Below are 22,953 nucleotides of genomic sequence, written 5' to 3' on the forward strand. Positions count from 1 at the left end.
TCCTGGAGCGCTACTCGCTGATGTCCTCTGCAATCAGAGAAGTGCCTCCAGGAGAAGCAGTGTTCAACTTGAGAAAATTTGGCCAAATCTTTGACCAGGATTCACTGCAGCTCAGACAATGTGTGGTCAGTCCACGGGGGTCCGCACAGAAAACACTTCTGTGGTAAGTTTTATTTCTGAGTGTCTGTACACACGAAATGCCAGAGTTTACATTTGAAGACACCCCCCCCACACACAAAATCTGATCGTAGTATTAATTTTTCCCTGTGCAAAAATCTTTATTAATGTGATGATGCCCAAACCTTTTTTGCGAAGCAAAACTTGCTTGCTGTAATAAAACAAAAAAAAAAGTACATTAAACTAACTTTTTAACAACATTAAAAACGAGCCATAAAAAGGTAGTTGCATATTGCCCACTGTAATTAATAGAAAGATGCTGGAAAAAAACATTGATCACAAAATGATTTCGCAGATTTTTTTATTTACACTTTATTTATACAGGAAGTCTCATTGAGTCACGAGAACTCCTTTTCCAGAGAGACCTGTTTGGGAGCAGATGATGGGGGTTAAGGGCCTTGGTCAACAGCCCAGAGTGGGGCAAATGTGGGTGGAGGCAGGTGTGGGCCTTTCACCTTTTCCACCCACATTTTGATGTTGTCTATCGGGAGTTGAACCTGTGACTTTTCGATCACAGGCCCATCTTCTCTAACCTCTGATCCACCACTTCCCCAATAAGATAATTTTGCTTATCTATATAAATAAAACATTTCAAGTGAATTAATAAATTGAAAAGTTTTCAGCACTGAATTCATGACATGAAGGAAGTCCTCTGGGTTATTGGTGTTTATACACATGAGTAGAGACAGTGGACTCTAACTGACTCAGTATGGACATGGACAGTAGGGACGTGCGATATGGCATAAAATTCATATCCCGATATCTATTGTGATGGGTGGCAGTAACAATATATATCATGTGTTTTGGGTATAAAACTTGCAGTAGGAATGAAAAAAATCATACGGTGTTCTTTTGCCATCATTTATTTTGAAAACTGCTATACCACAAAATAATTTCAATCAAGAAAATTCCACTACTAAGTCCAGGGAGTGTTTAAATAAAAAAACAAATATGTATTAGGCTTCTTTCTTGTAGTACAAAACAGTGCAAAAGATATCAAATGTAGTTTTAGCCATATGTTTTAAACAAAATAATATGTTGCTAATTCTTAACAGTTTCCAGTCTTCTCACTTAAGAAATGAACAGCAACAGAGCAGCAGTTTACATATAAACAAGTGCAATCTGTAGTGAGGTGTGGAGCTGAAAAAGTTTATTTATAATTTACCTTTTATCTATTTAAGATGGCACTTTCCTGCTCTCAGGTGCATGAACATTGAATTTTAAATGAATGTTGTAAGTTTCCTCTTGCAAAGTCCTAAAGTTGCTCCTTTCTTTTGTACAACACTTTTGTAATGTCTAATATGCTTCTAATACGTTTTGAAATAAACATGCTGACCGAGTCGTGCTTCTCAATCTCATTGTGCCGGGTTTAAAGTTGCTTTTGCAGTGCTCAATTTATTAGAGCATCTTACTTTTCCATAGATGGTAAAAAAAAAAGCACATTTTCAATATTCAATACAGGATTAAGCATATCATCAGATTCTGCCGCTTTTTGTACTGAAGAGTCCTAATTGTGTATTTCCCATCATTTGATTTTGAGATTGCAACGTGAGCTTTTGCAAACACATTCATGCTTCTAAGGGAATGAGCAGCATGAACTTTGGGCGGTGTGTTTCTTATTTGTTTCTCCTCTTTTGTGCTCCTGATTCTTACCAGGTCCAGTCCCGCTCAGCTGGAACTTCATGTAAATATTGGTTTGTTCCAAACAGCTTACGACCATAACTCCCCTTGTCCCTCTCAGGTCTCTCGTTTTCTCTTTAAGGTATGCCCAGCACACCTGCGTACTATGTTGTAAGTAGGTCGTCAAAAGAAAAAGTAGAAACTCGGATACTAATCGATACTAAACATGTACTATCTGATGAGATGCCTGTTCATGACAGAACCAATACAGTTGAATTTATCTCTTCTCCATTTGTTACATAAATTCCCACAGCAGCATTAGAGACTCAACTCCTCACTTACCTTTGAACGCATGACCGTTACTTGACGTTAACGCGAGTGGAGCTGTGGGGGAAACTCGCGTGGTTATTCAGCCACAAACTTTAAAAACAAAACATTTATTAAACTCAATAACAGCATGACACAAAGCGTCAAGTGTCCATAGTGTTGACAGCAGCATTTAAGATCATCTCAAAAAATGGTTTATAACATCCAACGTTCACTACAGTCATAGTCCACTTTTAATAATTACATATAAAATACTCAATTTGGTCATTTTTATAGTTTCTTAACGTGTAACCTAACTATTTCTTAGTAATCTAGTTGGGATGGAGAAAAATGCTTTAATTTGGTCAGTTTAGATAGTGTTTCCAGAATTATTAGATGGTAACAGTCGCTTTTATTAAAAAAATTAATAAATAAAACTTTGATTGTTCATGTTAATGCTTGTTTTTCATTGAAAAACGTTTTAATATAAAGTCTGAAATTCTCATTCTGTGGTGGCTCTCATTATTCATCACTTTGTTGTTCATGTATTTATGAGCTTTATCGTCTCTTGATCTTGTCAGATGATGTCAGTCCATAACGAGAGGCTGGTCTCTGAAAAGATCCTACAAGCCCTCTGTGACATCGCCTGTTCTGCTGCTTATCAGACAGGTCAGCACGTCCTGCCGCAAGCCTTTCTTTGTTTTGTTTCTGAAGAATGTATCTTTTTAATCCGTTTTTTTTTTTTTTTTTTCTGTATGTACTTCCTCAGTCAACAATGAGAGTCAGCAGTTTGAAGTGTGGGTCCCTACTTTGGCGGATGTCACTCTTGTTCTCATGAATATGGGTGTTGCATTTGTTACACTCTTCCCCTTTGAGAATCTGCAGCCATCGTTCACAGAGGGAGACCTGCTGTGAGTAGCTTAGCCCTGTGCACGTCATATATATACTGTATTTTGTTGCCTTCTATATCAAAAATGTAAGCTGTGCGCTGTATGTATGTATATATATATATAATTTTATTTATTTATTGTAAAGGGAGAATGTCTATATAAAAAGTGAGAGTCCCTCCAATAACAATAAAGAGATGACCTTCCCTGACCACAACTGCTGCAGCATTTTAAAGGTGAGACTCTAGAAACTATGGGTCTAATACATGAAGCACCCATGGTTTGCTTTGTTTTAGTTTGACATTTAATTTATTTAATAAAAAGTCATTTTTTTAATGTATTCACTAAATGCATTTTTTTGTTGTTGAGGAACTTGTTGAGTTTTTCCACAAGATATTTTCTTCTGATCTGCTCTAAGTATAATTAAATGTTTTTACAGAAGTAAAATTTCTTATATAAAAAAAAATTTGTCTGAAGATGTCATAGCAATTAATGTTTTTACTATTGTCATAGAGTACGGGAAAAAAATCCAAATCCGCTGAATTGGTCTGAGGGGGAAAATGTTCTTAAGGAATACAATTAATATAAACATTCCACAGCATATTTGTTTAAATATCTCGCTTACTGTGCATTCACTGATCGTTGAGTCTTTTTTATCAATTCACTAACCATCATGTTTATGGACATTTGAGTCCAAAGGGTTTACAGCTCATTTCTCCAAGGTGTTTAGTTTTCTAATCTTTCATCGCTTGCAGTAAAGAAGTATAAATGTGCGCTGGTCTCAGCATTTAAATGTAGGCAATAACTATTTTGGAGAGAATGATAGACTGAAACTTGTGTTGCGATGCACCACACATCTTACATGTGAACGTGAAATCCTTCACCTCCAATTAAGTATAGAAGTCCTGCTGCATAAAACTAGATCTAACATTAAGTTATAAATTGGAAAAGCACAAATGAAATTCACGAAGTGAATCAAATGACATTGAGGAAAAATTTTTATTCAACTTTCATCACTTGAGATGCAAAGACATTCTTTTTTTTTTCTGCTGAAGTGATCTGATAAGTGTTTTCTTAAGAATGTATTTTTTCTTGTCTCTTGTTTGTAGTACCTGTCATTCTGTATGGACCTGTGCCCTCGTGTGTACAGCGATGAGGAGCTCCTGCTGTTGCTAACTGTTGTGGGAAGGATCAGCCTGGAAACCCAATGGATCCTCCAGTCGAGGGTGGAAGTGAGGTGTCTTCAGTTTAAAATCATCAAAAACATCAGGGACTGGAAGACCATGGTCAGTGCAAACTGTTTTGATTCTTTGGATTTACTGAAATCGTAACGTAAATGCAACAAACATTTTTAACTTCAAAGCAAAATAAAAAAGTCCTGCTTTAAGTTTGACAATTCATATATAATGTAATGTGATGGGATATTTTCTGGGTTCGCATGAGGTTTTTATGAAGTCACCTCTCTTTGTATTTGTAGCTCCCCAGAATGTGCCAGGCCCTCACAGATTTGACAAATGATCACCACAACATGTGCCTGCTGGTTCAGCTCCTGCCTGACAACACCCGTGGAAGGTTAATTAAAAAAAGTTTGTTTGTTTGCATAGTCACACAAAATGAGCAAATGAAAAAAGAAATAAGAAAAGAAGCAAAAATTTTAATGAGAATAAAACTGGAGGGATTATAGTATAATCAGATAGAATAAAGGGTAAAATAATTTTATTAACTATAGGAAATTTAATTGAAAAATAATTTATCATTAGACGGGTGAACAGACATGTAACACATATACAAGCTAAATTAAATTAAGTATATAAAAATGCTTACATTGTTTCAGTTTGTTCTTGTTTTAATGTAGTTAGTAGAGATTTTCTGTTATTTCTATGCGGTTTATCTTTTTTATTTGCCTGGACAGACGTCTTCGCAGACATCTAAGCGTGTCCTTCATCTCCAAGTTGTTAGACGGTACTTGCACATACAAACCTACTGAGGAAGAGCTTCAGGTAATTTGTTCTATTTCAAATCTAAACTTGTTGCGTCCATTTTGAAAAGTGTTACTTTGATGAAGTTGAAAGTTTCCGTTGTCTGTGGCTGCTCAGCTTGCAGAGTTGAGGCCGTATCTTCCCCGAATGCAACCTTCTGCTCTTCAAGGCCTGCATCAGATGGACAAAGATGCCTCTTTAGACCAACAGGTGAGGAATCAAGTTAAGGACTTGTATTTATTATTTTTTTTCTAATCATGAAGTTTGATTTTGGGCTTATTATATGTAATATCGAAAAGAACTTTAATATTTTCTTTTATGCTAATTTTTTTTATTACGTTCCAGGCGTACTACCTGTGCTATAGCCTTTTGATGCTGACAAATGAAGCATCTAATTTTCAGGTCTTCCCACCTTGTCAGAAGGTAAATTCTCTTTGCCTGTTCTTTCTTATTCTCAATGTTTGTGGAGAATGAGTTCAGAAAGGAGTTTACGATCAGAATCTCATTCTGTAAGAGTTAACTATTTTCTGTCTTTAGGCACAGCTGATTACTTTATCATCTGAGCTGGAAACACATGTTAAATGTGACATCAGAGAGAGTGAGAAATGTCTTTATCGCAGCAAGGTGGGTTTAATATAATGTCTAAAAAGCTTCAGGATACACCACATCATGTTGTGCTAATCAGTATACATAAAAACATTTCCACACTAGATAAAATTCTGTTAAATTCTAGCACATAAAACAAGATCTTTCACTTCATCTACGGACAATTCTCACATTCACTGCTGATTGTCACGTTAGAAGCTGCATCACACATAACTTTTAAGTCCTACTTTTAGGGTTACAGTATTCATATTTACATTAAACTATAATTTTAACGTTATTTAAGGAGAAAAATGGGGATTGTGCCTTAATTATTTTATTGCAGGCAAGACCATGCAGAAAGTACGAACGGTACAATTATTTTTATTGAGTAATTTTAATCTGTTCGAGTTCAATAAATGTGTCAATTTAAAAGTGGTGTGCGTAATCCAGTCAAGTCAACTTGTTGCAGAATCTACAGAAAAGCATCAAGAAGGTCATTCAGACACTTCTATTTCCTACATATTTATACACTTATCCTCATATAAAAGTCCTCATTCATGTTGTCAGCTTTAGTTATTTGATCGTGAACAGCTTGTTGATGTTGGGCCCTGAAATGATTAGAACGGTGAGTACCGTGTGTTTCATCCTTATCACACCTACCTCCACAGTTAACAGACTGGAGACCTGTCTTGTCTCTCTTGTTTGACCAGTTTGTCCAATAAGTTTATGAACAAAAACTAACGAGCGTTCAGTTTAAAAAAAAATCTTAATGAAGCATCTGTTAAAAATGTATAATTCTAATGTTTTTTTTGTTCATTCCCTCATAAATACTGTCCTTAATTAAACTCTAATTAAGCTCATTTGAATTATTTTTGTTAATAACTAGTCAGCATTAAATGCCATTTCAATCAGTGTAACTTTACTGTCCATAACATTTCATGAGATGAAGACTTGATCTTTGACATCTGGCTCATACATACAAAAACAGCATGTTAAAAGTGCCATAAAACTTTTAACAAGCTTTGCTAACGCAATAAAAAGCTTTTCTAAAATACATGATACATTAAAAATATAAAAACCTCCCAGCAGACAATGGTTTGTCATGTGAGGATACATTTAAATACAACCCTATTGAGGACACTCGCAGCAGAGGGAACAAATGACTTGTTGTACCCATTTTTCTTTACTAGAGGAACCACCAATTAATCAGTCAACTTTATTTCTATAGCCCATTTTAGAAACCGCAGGGGTAGCCAATGTGATGTACAATGAGATTAAAAAAATAAAAACATAAAACGCATGCACAAAGAAACATACACAAACCAGTTTCACAGCAGGTGTGTTTTAAGATGCCATAAAAGATAAGATCACGTGTTAAAAGCCAAATAATAAAAGTGTGTTTTTAAAAGAGATTTAAAAACAGGAAGAGAGGAGGCCTGTCTGACGCTCAAGGGTAAGTTGTTCCACAACCTGGGAGCAACAACAGCAAAAGTGCTGTCACCCCTGAGCTTCAGCCTCGTTTTAGGGACTGTCAGCAGCAACCGATCTTCCAGTCTTCTGCCAGATGGTACCAACCTGAATGGTTGCAGTGGATGAGTTGTATCATTGTAAACCTGTATTGTCTTTTTTTTTTTTTTTTAATAAAGCCTGACTGTACAGGTCTGGACGTTGCATTTGTTCATGACCAATGATTTTACTACCTAGTTTGACCACCCGGGACAATTTGTTCAATTTGCCTTTGGCTAAGAGGTTCCCATACCATGAGACAATATTAAAACAACACTTTCAACCAGTGGCCTGTACACCAATTGCAATGTACTTTTACTTGCATTAAAACTCCATAGCTTACATAGAAGTTGGAGATGCTGTCTGGCTTTTTTGTTAATACAGTCAGTGTTGGGCTGAAAGGTCAACTTGTTATCAATTATTGTTCCGAGGTATTTAAATTCAGTCACCTGCTCTACTTCCTGCCCCTTTATAACAAGGTCTGAATACAGGTCTGGTGCTGGCTGCTCCCCATCTACCTCCCAGACAAAGCTCCTTGGTTTTACTGACTTTAAGGTCCAGAAAACTGTCATCAAACCAGTCAGAGTGCTGGTTTGAATTTAAAAATATATATTTGAATTAGCAATTTGTGGTAGTAATGTTCATGATGCCAGACATTTTCAGACGATAAAAGCATCCCTTCAGAGGAGCTAAACAATTTCTGAACAAATTGGCTATTTAACATACACTTTTTGGGTCATGAATCAGATTTTATTTGATAAACACTTTATACAGCTGAGGGTATCACAAAGGTAGAAAACAGAGAAACAAATAGACTGAGGCCTGGTACTTCCCACAGCTACGAAACTTAGATACTTTATCCAGGAGCTTTTTGTTCTATCACATTGAAATCGGATTTCTTAATTCTTTTTCAGGTAAAGGATCTGGTAGCCAGGATCTACACCAAGTGGCAGATGCTCCTTCAGAGAACCAGACCCCTCAATGTACAGTAGCAACATATTTCACATCCGTTTTACTGTTTTTGTTTTAAAGGGTCTCAGCAAAACTGTCTCGTTATGCACCGTCTTTTTCTCATTCAGGGCCAACTGTATGATTATTGGCAGCCTGTGGAGACATTTAGAAGCAGCCAAGAGGATGGGGAGGTCACCTTAATTCAAATTGAAGATGACGATGAAGGAGAAACCACTTTAACTAATAAGAATGAGGTTATAATAGTTTCTGAGAATGAAGAAGAGAAAAAAGACGTGATAATGGAAGCTGCAGAAGACATGGGTCTTAATGAAGGACATGAAGACATTGCGGCAGACGGTGCTAAGAATGACACGAGCAGAACAGAAGAGGCAACAGTGCAAGGAGCTCGTGACTTGGATCAAACAATACCTGTGATGCCGTCTCAAGCTCTGGACGAGCAAACGGATGCATACAGAACGAGTCTGCAAAATCCAGACCATGTCGACTAAGCATTGACTTTTGTGTTCTACAGATTTCTTTGCTGAGTTTTGGTGCCCATTACTGTAATGTTATGTTCAATTTGCACAATACATTTTTTTAAAGATCATAAGAGTTTATTTTGATTTTTGTTGCACAATAAAACTTTTTTCAAATAATTAAACTTTGGAGAAATAGCATCTTGTCTGTTGTACGCCTGTTTGGATTCAGTTAGCTTAATGCGAGAAAATGTTTTCCCTTGTAAAATATTTGTATGGCTTTTACCAAATACAGTACGTACTGTGAAACTTTGCAGTTTCCCATAACTTTTTCTTGCAGGAAATAAAATGTGTGGGAAAACACATTGGCAAATTTCAAAAGCAAGCCTAATGTTTTATATGGAATTATTTTATAGTTGATAACATTTTTATCTGAAACAATAAGTAAAAGGGAGTATTTATGAGGTGGCAGTGATGGGTGAGACAAAATATGTTGAGATTTTATAGGGATGTCGACCAAGGTGCAAAAGTTCATGATGTAGTGAAGGGGGGTATGAAGATATATAATCTAGAATCCAGGGCCCTTGTGTTGAAAATACTTAACTGGATGCAGATTACAGATTAGTACTTTATTCATCTTAGGGATATATTTAAGACTATTGTTAAATACAATAACTGATTGCTTTTCATTTCTGAGAACCTAACTAGTATTTTTAAACTAGAATGTATGCATATTAATGGAATCGCAGCAGATCAGTGGTGTCTTGATCCTAAGGACGCGGGTTCGAGCCCAAGTTGCGGAAGGACAAACAAATCCCCCGTGCAAGTTATCTCACCGTGACGATCCCAGTAGAAAGGAGCAGCTGGAAAAGAAACAAAAATGTATATTATTATTCAACATTCCACTTTAGCATTTTGAAACCAGGACGAGCAGCTCTAAACAGTTCCACTCCGCCCCACTTTCGCTGGGTTGCTAGGCAACGGCAGTCAGGTGACTGTCTGCAGACGGAACATGGCTGACCTGTCAGAAGACCAATGAGGAAAAGGCCAATTTTCTGCATAATCGATCTTTTTTTTTTTTTTCTTCGTTTCTGGCCACAGTAGACCGTCGTGGGCAGCGTTTGACGAAAACTATCCAAGGTAAGCGTGGGAGCGTGTCTTCTTATAGCAAACTTACCACTCCGTGTTGCTCGAAGCAGCAGTAGTCAACATTGGTGCTAAGTGCTAGCTGCTAGCCAAACAGTCCCCGCTTTTTTCCTTAAAGAACCAACAGAAAATGGGAATTATAAAAGTTTATGGGGACATGACAGGTTGCCTTTCGCAAATGTAATTGCAAAGCTAACGCTATCTTATTGTAAGCATGCTAGGAAAACTACACACAACTATGAATGCTAACTAAATGCAAGTCTAAAACAATTACAGTGACTACTGGTTGTTTGGAAGCTAGTCCCGCATAGCAGGAAATCTTTGGTTTAACTCTTAGTTGTGGTTTTAAATAACCTTCAAAAGACACGTATCTAGTTTTTGACTGTGGTGTGTAATGTCTGCTGTGAATTGTAAAGTATTTCTTACAATCTCTCGGAGTAGAACGAACAGTGGCGTAGACAGTAATTCATAACACTTAGTTAAAGGGATTTGTCGTCTGTGCTTGGTTTGTTTTACAAAAGGGGAAGTTTAAACCTTTGACCTGAGCGCTAAAGTTTTTACTGGTTGTTAAACTGGGGAGAGGCGTCCTGCTGTAAAACAAAGAAGAAGAAAAGCAGTGAAAAGGTTTTGTTTTCAACCAGCATACTCTGGTTTGGTGGCATAAATGTTGGGTAATGTTGATTTCTCTGTGATGTCAATGTTTGTTTGTGTCCCCATGTCTAAAATGGGTCTATGGAACAGCTAAATAATGTGATGTTGGGTTTTAAAAGGCTGGGTCAGTCAGCAAGACAAAAATACTTGTCTTTATATTGCTTGACTCATGAATGCCATTTAAACTAGAAGTACTACATATCAGGATTACTATGGGGTTAGTCCATGTCACAAGTTAAGAATATTCTATGCAGAGAATGATGTCACTGCATGTTTTTAAGTCTTGAGATTTGCAAATTAACGCATGACTTAACATTTTGTTAATCAAATCTGTGCTCACAAGTAGTATCTTTCATCATGTCTTGGAAAAAACAAATTAATTTGCAGGCTACAGTCAGAGGGATTCGGCTGCAGCGCCTAATTTTCTTGTTTGTTGTTCCTCTGTATTTTTAAACTACACTACAAAGCCTGTGCAACTTATTGATTTTGTTTCTAACAACAAGTGATCTGATTGCAGATGAGTGCTTTGCCACATGGAATGGCAAATGGCCCAACTAGGAATGAACACTTGGAGCATGAAGATGCTCAGATTTGGGAAAGACCATGGAGTCTTGAAGAGATACGGCAACACAGTGCCAACTGGTCTTTAGCTGCTGACTCCGGGGTAAGTTTGATGTTATCTGTAATTATGAGCGGAGAAGGTGGCAAAACTGTTGGGATTTAATCAAACTGGAGAAGCGCTGCAGAAACTCTTAAAAAGAATGTGAAATATGTGTTACAGCAACCTTGCAGCTGTCTTGTTTTCTTAACCTTTGTTTTTCTTTTGCAGCTTTTCCACTTCCTCCAAGACTTCTCCCAGAGAATGATGTCAAAAACTCATGAGATTGAAAAGCAGTTGGACAGTCTTATCTGTGACACCAAGGCCACTGACAGCCGCTTGCACTCCGTCTTCAATGACTTTCTAATGCTTTCTAATACACAGTTTATTGAAAATGTAATGTATCTTTAAAAATGTTTTTCCTTACTTAGTGTTGTATTTAACATATTTTAATCCACCCAATAACCAAATACCCTTTTTTTGTGTGTGTGTTTTGTTACAGAGAGTGTACGATGAAGAAGTGGAGGAGACCGTTCCCAAAGCTGATGCACTAGAAAAGCAACCCGAGCAGGTAAGTTAATGCTCAGAAAGTCCTCTCGCATCACTTATCGTTCCCTAATATTCCCATAACGATTAGATTTAATGTTACCTAAGGAGAAGACTCGAGAGCAGAAAGAGGCAGAGTTGATCCCCAAGATGCAGGAAGCTGTGAACTACGGTCTAAAGGTTTTAGAATCCGCGTTTGAGCATCTGGACGTCAAAGCAGGGAACTCTGACTCGGAGGACGAGGACATCACAGAACGAGTAGAGCCCATCCTGGAGCCCAAGGTGCGCTGCTGAATTTTTACAAAAGGCTATGCAAGATGCAATTATTGTGATTATGTTTTATGTATGCTAATCTGTGTGGCCATTGTTTATTCTCTTTTTAGGATCTGTATGTGGATAGGCCACTTCCTTATCTGATTGGTTCTCAAGCCTTCATGGAACAAGACGATGTAGGACTTGGTGACCTGTCAAGTGATGGTAATATTCTGTCTCAAGCCCCTTTTTTGGCTGCAGAGGCAGCAGAGCGGTGTTAATAACGCAGGTTGTATTTTTCAGAAATGTCTGTTGACAGTGACAGGGACAGTGTGATTGACAGTGAAGATGGCAAGGAAACAATTGTAAGACCATTTTGCCTTACACTTTTACAGTTTTTTAATGAGAATAGTTGAAAGATGTCTTATTTATTTCCTTTACAGCATTCGGATGAGGACTCGTATCAGGAGGAGCAGGAAGATCACAATAACATTAAAAAGGTATCTTGTTTATTTACATGGTTAGTTATCGTTGAATTTTTCATCACATGCAAAGCAAATGTGGAATTTTACTCTTTTTCCCCACTCGCTTTGATCTAGAAGTCATCCATGGTTAGTTATGAAGAAGAGGAGGAGGAGGAGGATTCTGACATATTTGGAGAATCAGACAAGGATGATGATATTGATGACTCAAAAGTTAGTATATGAACAAGTGTTTGAGTTAAAACAGTTCCTGGCAGGTTAAGCGTGAGACGTAACTTTTGCTCCAATATTTTTCTCGTCACAGCAAGCAGACACTTCATCCTTTACTAACGAGCTCACTGCTCGAATCAAAGGAGAAATCGTCAACAGGATGGAGGGAGATCGTGCGTGTAAGTATTTATCATTAATAAGCAGCTACTGTCATAGTTTTGTTTCAGTTTAAAATTCCATTCTTAAACGTCGTCGTATTCATTATTTGGCATTTCCACTAAAAATAAAAGTTGGGAATGGTTTCCATCTCTACATGCGTCATCTTATGGATATTTTGTTTTTCCCGTGTCATTGTTGTGGAAGCTTTATCATCTAAGAAGAAGAGTAAAGCCAGAAAAGAATCAAAACCTACAAATTCACAGGGTAGGGTACCCATCATCCTCATGGGACTCAACTTTTTTTTGTTAAACTGCATTAGTTCTGTATCATCAGACACTTTGTTGTCATTATCCTAATGCGGTGTATTCTGTGTGTGCTGTAACAACAGCTGAAGAGGACAGCGATGACATGTTTAAGCCTCCCAAGATGGATGATGAGGACTTCTCCCCATTTGGAGGAACAAGTGGCCTCTTCAGTGGGGGAAGAGGCCTCTTTGACGATGATGATGAGGTGCAGTAAACTCTTTGAAATCCGCATCACAAAAAAAAAAAAAAAAAACTGTGGAAGGCAGCGTTTTATTTGTGTTGATTTATGATTCAGGGAGATCTTTTCTCTGAGGCACCACAGTCTGTGGTGAAAGAGCAAAAAGCCACCAATGTACCGGTACATGTGAAAAACACAGTTCAAACAGGTAAGATCTAAAGAAATGGAAAAATTTCTTTAGAAAATAAAACAAAAGATATACATGTTTTTTTTTCTTTTTTCTACCCAGAATCTACCAAACATAATAAGATTCCATCCGGAGCTGTATCCATATTCCCAGGTAGTTGAGGGAAATTATATATATATTTTTGTTATAATTAATTTTATTTAATCTTTTGGTTGTTTTGTGATACTCAACCTAATTTTCTCGTGTCAGCTAACAGCCTTTTCAGTTCACAACGTGACTCTGGTTCAGAGGAGAGAAAGGAGAATGGCACTGCAGCTGTTGAGACCCATGCTGCCCCCAAAGAAACTCCCACAGGAGCTGTTGGTGGTGGAGGAAAAGGATTGTTTGATGATGAAGAGGAGGAAGATGATGACTTCTTCAATGATAAAAGCCTGATAAACCCTGATTCTAGTAAGAGAATTGAAAAAGGCATTTACACGCTGCACTATTAGTTGAAGTGGGATCTGTTGTTGTTGATTTGGTTGACGTGTATATGATTGTTTGATTTTTTTTATTTTTCAGTTGTACAAGAGAAACCTAAGCCTAAGACACATATTGACCTTTTTGATGATGAGGAGGAGGAGGATGGGGACATTTTCAAAGGCAGCGAATCAACTTCAACTCAGAGCAAGAAGGAGGTTGTGGAAAAACCACCTGAGAAAAAGGCAAATAGAAAATTTTAACTTTCTGCTACATATCAGATAAATAATGTAAGATTTTTGTCAAATTGTGTAGCTATATATTTTTTTATGTTCCCGTTGTACCATTTTATTATGTTTAGATGCCGCCTGGGGCCATTTCCACATTTGGTCCTGCGACTAAAAGCCTGCTGAGTGAAAGTCTGAAGAAACGCCAAGCATCCGCCAGCGAGAAATCTGAGAAATCTGGCATGGTCTGTATACACATGCGCTGTGTACACGCTCACTCCTAACAGAAAACACTCGTGTGTTTTCACTGGCATAATTGCAGATATATGGCACAAATGACTTCACTGGGCTTCAATATTCAGGTCAGCTGTTGGTTTTTAAAAGGTTTTTCTAAAGAAAAAGATTAGACATTGCATGATTTGAAATTAAAAACCGAACTCGGTTTGATTAAAAAGACAACAAATGGAGCAACCTGGTGCTCGCAAAAGAAAAACCTCGCACGAAGCCAAGTTATGTAAACAAAAGTGTTTTGAAGAGGTAGAAACGATTCAATACCGGTAATCTATAAAATACAAATAAACTAACAATTTGAATTAAGGTAAATTTTACTATCTATAGCAGGGCTATTCAACAAAGCTGCTCAGGGGACCACAGTTTTCTGAAAGCCAACAGCTCGGGGGGCCGGATATCCAGTCATTTAAAATCATGTAAATAAACCAAAGTTTACAATGATCGGTTACAGTTTAAATGTGTTTATTTTATTGCCGCCAGTTGAATAGCACTGATCTATGGTAAGTAATATTTTAAAATTCACAAATATGGTATTCAATATCATATCCTTAGTTAACACAGCATCAAAAGGCAAACTTCTATGGTTAAAATAAAATTAATCATCAGCAACAGTGAGCACAATGTGATGTTGATTTTACTCATTTTAATTAAAACCCCTAACTTTTAAACCAAAGCTTTTTATCTGGATTCCAGCTTCGTAAAGTTACTGATAAAGTAAAAAAAATGTGTTTTAATGTCTAAAACAAATAGTTGTGTCAACAGAGATGTTGTGTCCTTAAGTCTTAAGAAAGCAGCAGAAGTTCTCTTGAAACTGATGAAACCTCTGCATTTGTCATAAACCAGAAAAATGCAGTTTGGTGAACTATGTTACAGAGATTTGAATACAATATTGGAATTACAGGAATGGCTCTAAATTGGTTTGAATCACATTTATCTGATAGATTACAATTTGTAAATGTAAATAATAAATCTTTATTATACACCAAAGTTAGTCATGGAGTTCCTCAGGGTTCAGTGCTTGGACCAATACTCTTATCCATTAGTTAATGTTATTAAACAACATGAGATACATTTTCATTGTTATGTTGATGATATACACAGTTATATGCCGTGCATCTTTTTAGTAAACCATATTACAAAAGAAAGAATTCAGCATCTGAAGTTGTATATAAAGCCAAAAGTTGTAAACATTTGTTGTTTTTTGAAATCATATTGCTTCATTTCGTTTATTTTGCACAGCAAGTGTGTGTGTGTGTGTGTGTGTGTGGTGTGTGTGTGTGTGTGTTGGGGAAGGGGGGGATTTTTTATTTATATTTGCTAGTAGTTTTACGAAAGCTTATTTTTGATTTAGTCCATTTCACACAGCAGACTTGGGCTTCTTTTTACAAAGTTCACTTCTCCTTTCCCAGTGCTATTTTACATTTTCTTTCAAAAATAATTTTAACCAAGTTCAAATACAAACATCTAAAGTTTTGTTGACATGTTGTGAATTTCAGAATGGTCCTGTAGCTGATGTTGGAAAAGCTGCCGCTAAGCAAACTGAAAATCTTCAGACCAGAGGTCTCTTCTCTGATGATGAAGACTCCCAGGTCAGACTCTAAAACATTAATAATAAAAAAAAATTAAAATACAAAGATGATTAGACTTTAAATGTGTGTGTTTTCCTGCCCCAGCTATTTCCAGCCATTCCTAAAAGCCAGTCTAAACCTGAACCTACAAGCCGGGGAAAAACCAATAAAGCGCCTTCGTCGTTATTTGATGATGAGGAAGAAGAGGTGACAACTTTTTTTTGTTTGTTTATTTTTAATCAAACGAAATGGGATTTTTTGATAACCGTATATTATTGTTCCTATGTTCTTCACCTTCAGGATCTGTTTTCATCAGCAGCTGAATCTAAAGGAACAACCCCTCAGTCTAAATCTTCCATACCACAACCCGCTGCGTCCAGCTCCCTTTTCAGCGACGATGAGGTATGACGATACAAAAAATAACATTCTTGTCCTCAGCAGTGCTGCTTTCTTAGATTTGCAATGTGATGCATTGTTCTCTGGGACGACAGGACCAATGGATGGCTTCAAAAAGTAGCACAACGAAGCCAGACAGCAAGACAGGAGGGATGAAAACTAGTACCAGTGCCCCATCCAGGCTCCCGAGCACCAAACCCTCTCTAAAGAGCAGCCTGTTTGATGACGAGGAGGATGACGACCTGTTTGCTCTGCCAAAAGAGTCAAAGTACGTACAGCTTTAGAAAATTCTGTTTGTCCATACGTTTTGAATGAAATGCTCTCTGCTCAGTACTTTTCACGTTTAGCATAGGTTAGAGCTTTAAATGCTTACCAGCTCTCTTTCGTCACTCTTCATGTAGTCAGAACAAACCCCAGAAGGTTGCTCTCCTGTTTGAAGACGAGGGTGATAATGACAATGAAGGATCTCTGTTTTCCACTAAACCTGCTGTTAACATAAACAAAGAACCTCCAGCTAAAGTGAGTGTCCCAAGACATTTATAACTGTGATGATACAATTTTGGAGGATTTTGAAATTTCAAAAGAATTTACTGTAAACTATTTAACCATTCATTTACACAGACGTTTGACTGTTGCATTACTTGTATTTTTCAGGCACCTGTTGCCCCCCTTCAGTCATCCGTGCCTGAGGAAGCTGCAGCATCTAAGACCGCAGCAAAGGAGGAAGCACAGGTGCAGCAGAAACCTGTAGAAAAAACTCCTGAACAGCTCTCACCTTTGCCATCACAGGAGAGCGCCGCAAGTAAAAAGAAGCCTGCAGGAGCCGTCAGTCTCTTCGGTGGCATTGATGTTCTTAATGACAAGCAGACAAAGACCCCGCTGGATGGAACGGAACAAGATGACATCTTCCTCTCTAAGGAAAGCCCTCCACCAATACGGAAGGAGGAGGAAAAGAATGAAGCGAAGGGCAAAACAAAAACCGTTAGTCTGTTTGATGATGATGAAGAGGACGATGAATCAGATTGGAGTGATTCGGTGTTCGTGCCCAGTCAGCCTACAGCATTGACGACACAAAAGGTTTGCTTTGTAGCAGAACAAAGAATGGTGTGGGTGAAAACGGTATTATTCTGTTGCATTTAAAATGGTTAACTCTCTTCCAGTCTGCAGAGGAGAGGCCGCAGCCTAAAAGCACAGGTGTGTTCCAGGACGAAGAGTTGCTGTTCAGTCACACTCAGCAAAAGGACAATGACCCGGATGTCGACCTCTTTGCAACCTCAGGGAAAGCTGCTGTCAGTAGAAGCTTAGAATATTTATTCGTTTGTGTTTTCTTTCTTTGTAAGTTACCGTATTTTCCAGTGTATAAGTCGCAGTTAATTTTTTTTCACAGATTTGTCAGTCCTGTGACTTGTATTTTTTATTTTTTTTTCCCCATATTCATAACGCAATTTTTGACTGACGCTTTAACTTTCGAAGAACTGCAACAGCGAGTCTTCCTGTGCCCGCTCGCTTCACTCAGCTGGTGCAGGTGGAGGAACACTGGAGAGCTTGCGGTTCTGGGAGGGAGGGAGGGATGGGCTCTTTTGATCGTTTAATAAACGCGATGGGTCAGAGGTGATGCATAATAAATGCAACTTATACGCCGACACAACTTCTATATAATTTTTCCTCTTTGTGATGCTTTTTTGTGACTGATGCGACTTCTACTCCGGAGCGACTTTTACACCGAAAAATACGGTATATGTCTTATTTGACAGAATGCAGATGCTTTTGAGCAGTTTTTGAGAATAGGTTTTATTTTCCAGAGCTCAGAGGTCAACTCAGTGAAATCAATGGCACAGAGTCTGTTTTCAGATGATGAAGATGACCTTTTCAGCGTCGTCAAGCCAAAACCTCCACCTCCGGTATCAATTGATGTTTAAGGATTACAAAAAAAAAAATCAATTTCTGCTTTTGTTTTGACTGTTACAGTAGGAAACAAAAATACCGTCTTTTCCTTTTACTTTCCAGAAGGTTGCAGAGAAACCCAGCAAACTGCACGACAAAGCACCACTCGCAAGCCCAGATCCAGTGTCAGAGATTCAGGTGGGTTTACTTGATTTAATCATGGAAATCACCGTAAACACATGAACTCTGCAGCTATGTGACATGGATTTAGGAATATCGTTTTTTATTGTCTTTTTTTAAATATTGAGATTAATCAGATAGCTTGGTCAAAACAAGAAATGTTATCTATATATATATATATATAATATATATATATATATATGTATATATATATATTATATATATATATATATATTATATATATATATATATATATATATATTTATATATATATATTATATATATATATTATATATATATACATACAGGTATACTGATCCTGTTGTAATCTGATCACACAGAAACCTGCACAAAGTCCTGTAAAACCTAAAGATTTCTCATCAAGGATTGGGAAAATTCAAGTAATTTTGTCTTTTTTTTTTTTACTGAATCAAAATTGTTAAATGTTGACATTTTTCTCTAATTTCTTCTTGAGAAAATCTCTTATTTCCGCTCAAACGTGTCGTCTCTTAATCTTTTTTATTCCATTTTTAATCTTTGGCAATAAAATCATTTCAGTCATCGAATGACTGCTTGCTCCTTTTTGCAGTTTTCGTAGTTGCTCTCTTTTTGCTTTTGCACTGTTTTCACCCATCATTCTAGTTTCTCTTTCCTCTGAATATTTTTCTGTTAAAAACCACTGAAGATTTTCACACATAGGTAAGACAATGTTCATCTGGTTCTCCCCAGGGCGTCAAATTAGGAAAATACAACCCTAAGTAAGCGGTGCATGAAGTAATGTATTCATTGTTTATTTAACAAAAATCAAGTTAAAATCCAAGAGAGACATGTTGTTAACTAAATGCATCCCTCGTACTTTTAAGGAAAGTTAGCGCTTTAGTAGCAGTCAGGTGCTGATAATCAAATGCAGCTAACTATGCAACCATCAATGAAAACTGAATTTTTTGGCAGTTTGCTGGTCTGGAGCCGTTAAACGTGTTAATGCGATAATAAGGAGGAGAAATATAAACGGTGATCTTGGTCGTTTTCAAATCATTTGGAAGCAACAATTGCTTCTCTGAGTCCATTTTTACATAAATTGGAAACTAGTTCTGCTATAAACATTTATTCACTTGTGGAAACCAATGAAGGCAGTTGCTGATATGCCCAAATAAATTGATCCCAGTGTCAGATTATGCAATGCTCAAAAATTTGCTGATTAATTACGTGATGCATCTCAGACATCCACAAGGCGCAGTTCGGATATTGAATATTAAACTTTTCAGCTGTTTAATGTGAAAAAGACTAAACGAGCATGGCCTGTTTTGAAGGGTTGTTCAAAGAAAACATCTTATCTAAAAATAAAAATAAAAAGAATATATGGTACGATTGCAGAGGGTTGCAAAGTTGAATCTGAACAAAAAAAGCCCTGAAGATGATCCATGAACAGATGCAAATCAAGGTGGCCACGAAACAGAGCATCATGTTTAATAAAAAACCAAACTCGGCAAATAAGTAAAACCATTTATTAGTATACAGAACCATAGGATACTTGTATTTTTTTACAGATGGTTGATAGAGTTGGGCTTAGTTTGTGATAAATAACTAATGACTATGCAATATGAAGTGAGGGAGGATTTAAGGTTGTATTTACTTCATTTTAAGACCTGGTATGGACCAAATGAAAAATATGTTACAATGCTTTAGCTATCAGAGGTTGTACTTGTTTTTACCATGACTGTATTTTCTATCTTGATGAACAGTTATCCTGATGATTCCTCTTTCTTTTTATGTTCAGGCCAGCCTGATGATCAACCCTGCTGCTTTGCTCCCCGGTGCTGCTTCTAATATGTCTGGAACTTACAGTTCCTCCTCTGGGGTCTCCAGCTCCAGCCTGAGTCCAAGTCCTGTTTCAACCCCCGTAGGGGCTCAGGCAGAGAGTGAAGGAGGTGTGAGCTTTGAGACCCCAGTGCAGGTCACAACACTGCAGAGTGCACACAAGGTGGGTTTTAAATTCCTCCATTAGGATGCTTGGTGTTTGATGTTTCTTTCATTTCTGTTCCAAAATGAGCTCAACGTGTTGGCATGAATCTCTTACGATGCAGACTCGAGTAAAAGGTTCTTTACTTCGAAGACCCCAATCCAGAGCAGCACGGCAGCAAGCAGCTCAAACATCCATGGATGGTAAAAAAGGGGGCCTTGAAGATGTCCTTGGGCAAACTTCCAGTCCGTCTGGTTCAGAAAAACCCAGCCAAGCACATGTAGTTCCACCATCTAACTCAGCTGCACCTCCAACATTGCCAACACCCTCAGCTGTGCAGCCTTCAACCACTCCGATCTCTCCCAGACCCTCTGAACTGACTCTGCCAGTAACGAATGCTGGGAAGAGGGGCTCTAGCAAGGACAGCAGCAGTGCTAGCGCACCGCTATTATCTGATGAAGACGACCTCTTTGGCTCTGACAGTCTTTTCAAATCCGTTTCTAATAAACCCAAGTCATCCACAAAAGAAACTACCAAGACCAGTCAGCCTCACACCAGTAGTGGGAAGGGACTGAAGAAAGACAAAGAGATAAGCACACTTCCTTCTATTTTTGACGATAACACTGATGACTTTTTCCAAACTGTGAAGTCACAAGCAGCCACAAAGAAAGCTCCCAAGGTCTCATCCTTCTTAGAGGAAGATGATGATGATGACATTTTTGGACTGAATATTTCAACATCTACATCCAAAAGTAGCAAAGAAATTAAGAACGGTAGCAGTTTTTCAAATCAGGACATCTTTCAGGTAGTTTTTAATTTCTGATTTTAACACAATTGTCAAAGTTTGTGTTGTCAGGCCAGATTTAATTTCTTCTCCTTTGTGGCTGAACTGTTTTACAGGATGAAGCAACCACTGTGCCTAAAGTTCAGAAGAAGCTTAAAGAGAAGCCCATCGATGCTAGCTTGTTTGATGATAACGTAGACATTTTTGCTGACCTAACAGACACTTTAAAACCCAAACAAAAGTCCAAAACAAAGGGAGAATCTAAATCAATATTTGATGACGACAAGGGTAAGCATCTATGGATTCTATATATTTTCCAAAAGTAACTTGTGTTTACATTTATTGATCTGCCACATCTAACTAAATATTTTTTTACACCCTTTCTGTTCTTTACAGATGATATTTTTTCAACGAGCACAGTAAAACCAGCAGCAAAGGCTCCCAATAAATTAAAGAATACGCCACCATCCCAGAAGATCGATACAGCAGCAGATTCCAGCAACATATTTGATGACCCACTTAACGCTCTGGGTGGGAACTGATGTTTTGTACTGGTCAGATTTGTAATATTGTGGATTTATTCTTTTGACATTGGCAGATCATTTAAATATATTGGATAATAGAGTATTTATTGCTATAAATTCAAATCAGTACTGTGGCTTTATTTTTGGGCTGCTAAATATTCAAATGATTATGATTCGTGTCATCATCCAGCAACATTTTCATGGTCATATTGGCATCCATAATATAAATTTAGTCTTTATTATACATAACAGCACTTTATAAGCATACATTATGCTTTGCCTCGAGGCCTGCAGAAATTACCGTAAGCGTTTTTTGGGGTTTTTTTCCGAGGGGGCTTGTGAGATTTAATGTTAATGTTTGTGCCATGTAGTACTTTTTGTCCTAGTCGAGTTTTTTGTTGTTTTTAATTAAGAAGCTCATCCATTTCTTAACTTTGAGTGTGATGAAAGCAAAACTTGTTTTTTAATAACTAAAAAGAAACCTATTTTACCTGCATGGTGTCAGATTATTTCCAGAACTGTAATAAATTTGTGTCTTCTTTGCTTTGACATGATGTTAGTATGTTTATCAGACAATTATCAACAATACCATAAATTCAGATTATTTGGTACGACATTTTTCTCCCATTGCTTTGAATTTTAAAATTGGTTTTTACTCTTTGACCCTGAATAAGTTAATAATTTAAATTAAAAAAAAAACTTTATTATTATTCCAATGAAAATTATATTGACTCATTTAAACGTCATAAAAGACCAGTCAAAAACAAAAATGTACCCAAGTGACAGAAAGTAAGTCAACAATGGGGTTCATGAAAAAGTTGAGTTTAAAAAGTCTGACAGTTTTGATGTTTAAGATCAATTTTTTTTTAGTACAATATGCAGATAAGACAAGTTGGGTTGAAAGGTTAAACTTGGCAGTGCAGAAGAAGTTTTAGCCAAAGAAAGCTGAATTCTGACTTTATGATGCTCCCACCATCCTGTTTGATCCCCAGTATTTCCTCTGTGTTAAATGTATTTTATTTATTTATTTTGTTGTGTTTAGCAGCAGGTTCACTCATATTTCTACCTAAATGTCTTATTCAATTTTCTGGACTTGTCTGATTCCACCGTATTTGTTCACCTACACAGACTATGCCTAATATATATCAATCACATGACTCACGCTTCCACATTGTTTTCAGCAAAAACCCATTTTAAACAAAACACATATATGAGGTACAGACAACAATAGACAATTGTATAAAAAGCATATAAAATGAAAGGTAAGTAGAAAATAAAATATATAAAACGTGAAATAAAAACGGCTACATTATAAAGTCATGTAAAACTCTAAAAACAGGAACATGTCTGCAATGGTTTTTTTTGTTTTTGCCATGAAGTTAACAGTTGTTTTAAGTCCCTTAAAGTGGTCAAAGCCAACAACTTCATATCTTTTTGCAAGGAGTTCCAGGTTACAGGAGCGGAGTAGGAGAAGGCTCT

At 37.2% G+C, this 22,953-nt stretch overlaps 2 protein-coding genes across 2 annotated transcripts in view; both read left to right on the forward strand.

Annotated features, from left to right (window-relative positions):
- slf2 (SMC5-SMC6 complex localization factor 2) overlaps positions 1-8,520 on the forward strand; it is a 9,910-nt gene extending 1,390 nt beyond the window's left edge. Inside the window, exons 4-16 of the mRNA XM_037696448.1 lie at positions 9-163; positions 1,834-1,939; positions 2,685-2,772; positions 2,873-3,014; positions 3,139-3,226; positions 4,100-4,276; positions 4,468-4,562; positions 4,903-4,990; positions 5,087-5,179; positions 5,315-5,392; positions 5,507-5,593; positions 7,975-8,043; positions 8,140-8,520. Coding sequence (XP_037552376.1) covers positions 9-163; positions 1,834-1,939; positions 2,685-2,772; positions 2,873-3,014; positions 3,139-3,226; positions 4,100-4,276; positions 4,468-4,562; positions 4,903-4,990; positions 5,087-5,179; positions 5,315-5,392; positions 5,507-5,593; positions 7,975-8,043; positions 8,140-8,520 — 1,647 coding nt within the window. The remainder of the gene's footprint in view (positions 1-8; positions 164-1,833; positions 1,940-2,684; positions 2,773-2,872; positions 3,015-3,138; positions 3,227-4,099; positions 4,277-4,467; positions 4,563-4,902; positions 4,991-5,086; positions 5,180-5,314; positions 5,393-5,506; positions 5,594-7,974; positions 8,044-8,139) is intronic.
- A 2,281-nt stretch (positions 8,521-10,801) lies between these two features.
- Positions 10,802-21,763, forward strand: washc2c (WASH complex subunit 2C). The gene is made up of 30 exons (XM_037685682.1): positions 10,802-10,948; positions 11,114-11,278; positions 11,385-11,453; positions 11,537-11,710; positions 11,812-11,905; positions 11,984-12,045; positions 12,124-12,180; positions 12,280-12,375; positions 12,467-12,551; positions 12,736-12,795; positions 12,920-13,041; positions 13,132-13,222; positions 13,304-13,354; positions 13,451-13,651; positions 13,763-13,905; positions 14,022-14,132; positions 15,675-15,767; positions 15,852-15,953; positions 16,047-16,148; positions 16,238-16,410; positions 16,544-16,661; positions 16,797-17,219; positions 17,303-17,431; positions 17,945-18,043; positions 18,150-18,224; positions 18,548-18,607; positions 19,984-20,187; positions 20,291-20,971; positions 21,067-21,238; positions 21,347-21,763. The coding sequence occupies exons 1-30, from the start codon at positions 10,802-10,804 to the stop codon at positions 21,490-21,492; spliced, it is 4,305 nt and encodes a 1,434-aa protein (XP_037541610.1). The 3' UTR covers positions 21,493-21,763.
- Positions 21,764-22,953: the final 1,190 nt, after the last annotated feature.

The sequence above is a fragment of the Nematolebias whitei genome, chromosome 1 (genome assembly GCF_014905685.2).
Source record: "Nematolebias whitei isolate Nwh7 chromosome 1, NemWhi1, whole genome shotgun sequence".
In the NCBI taxonomy this organism is placed as follows: Eukaryota; Metazoa; Chordata; class Actinopteri; order Cyprinodontiformes; family Rivulidae; genus Nematolebias; species Nematolebias whitei.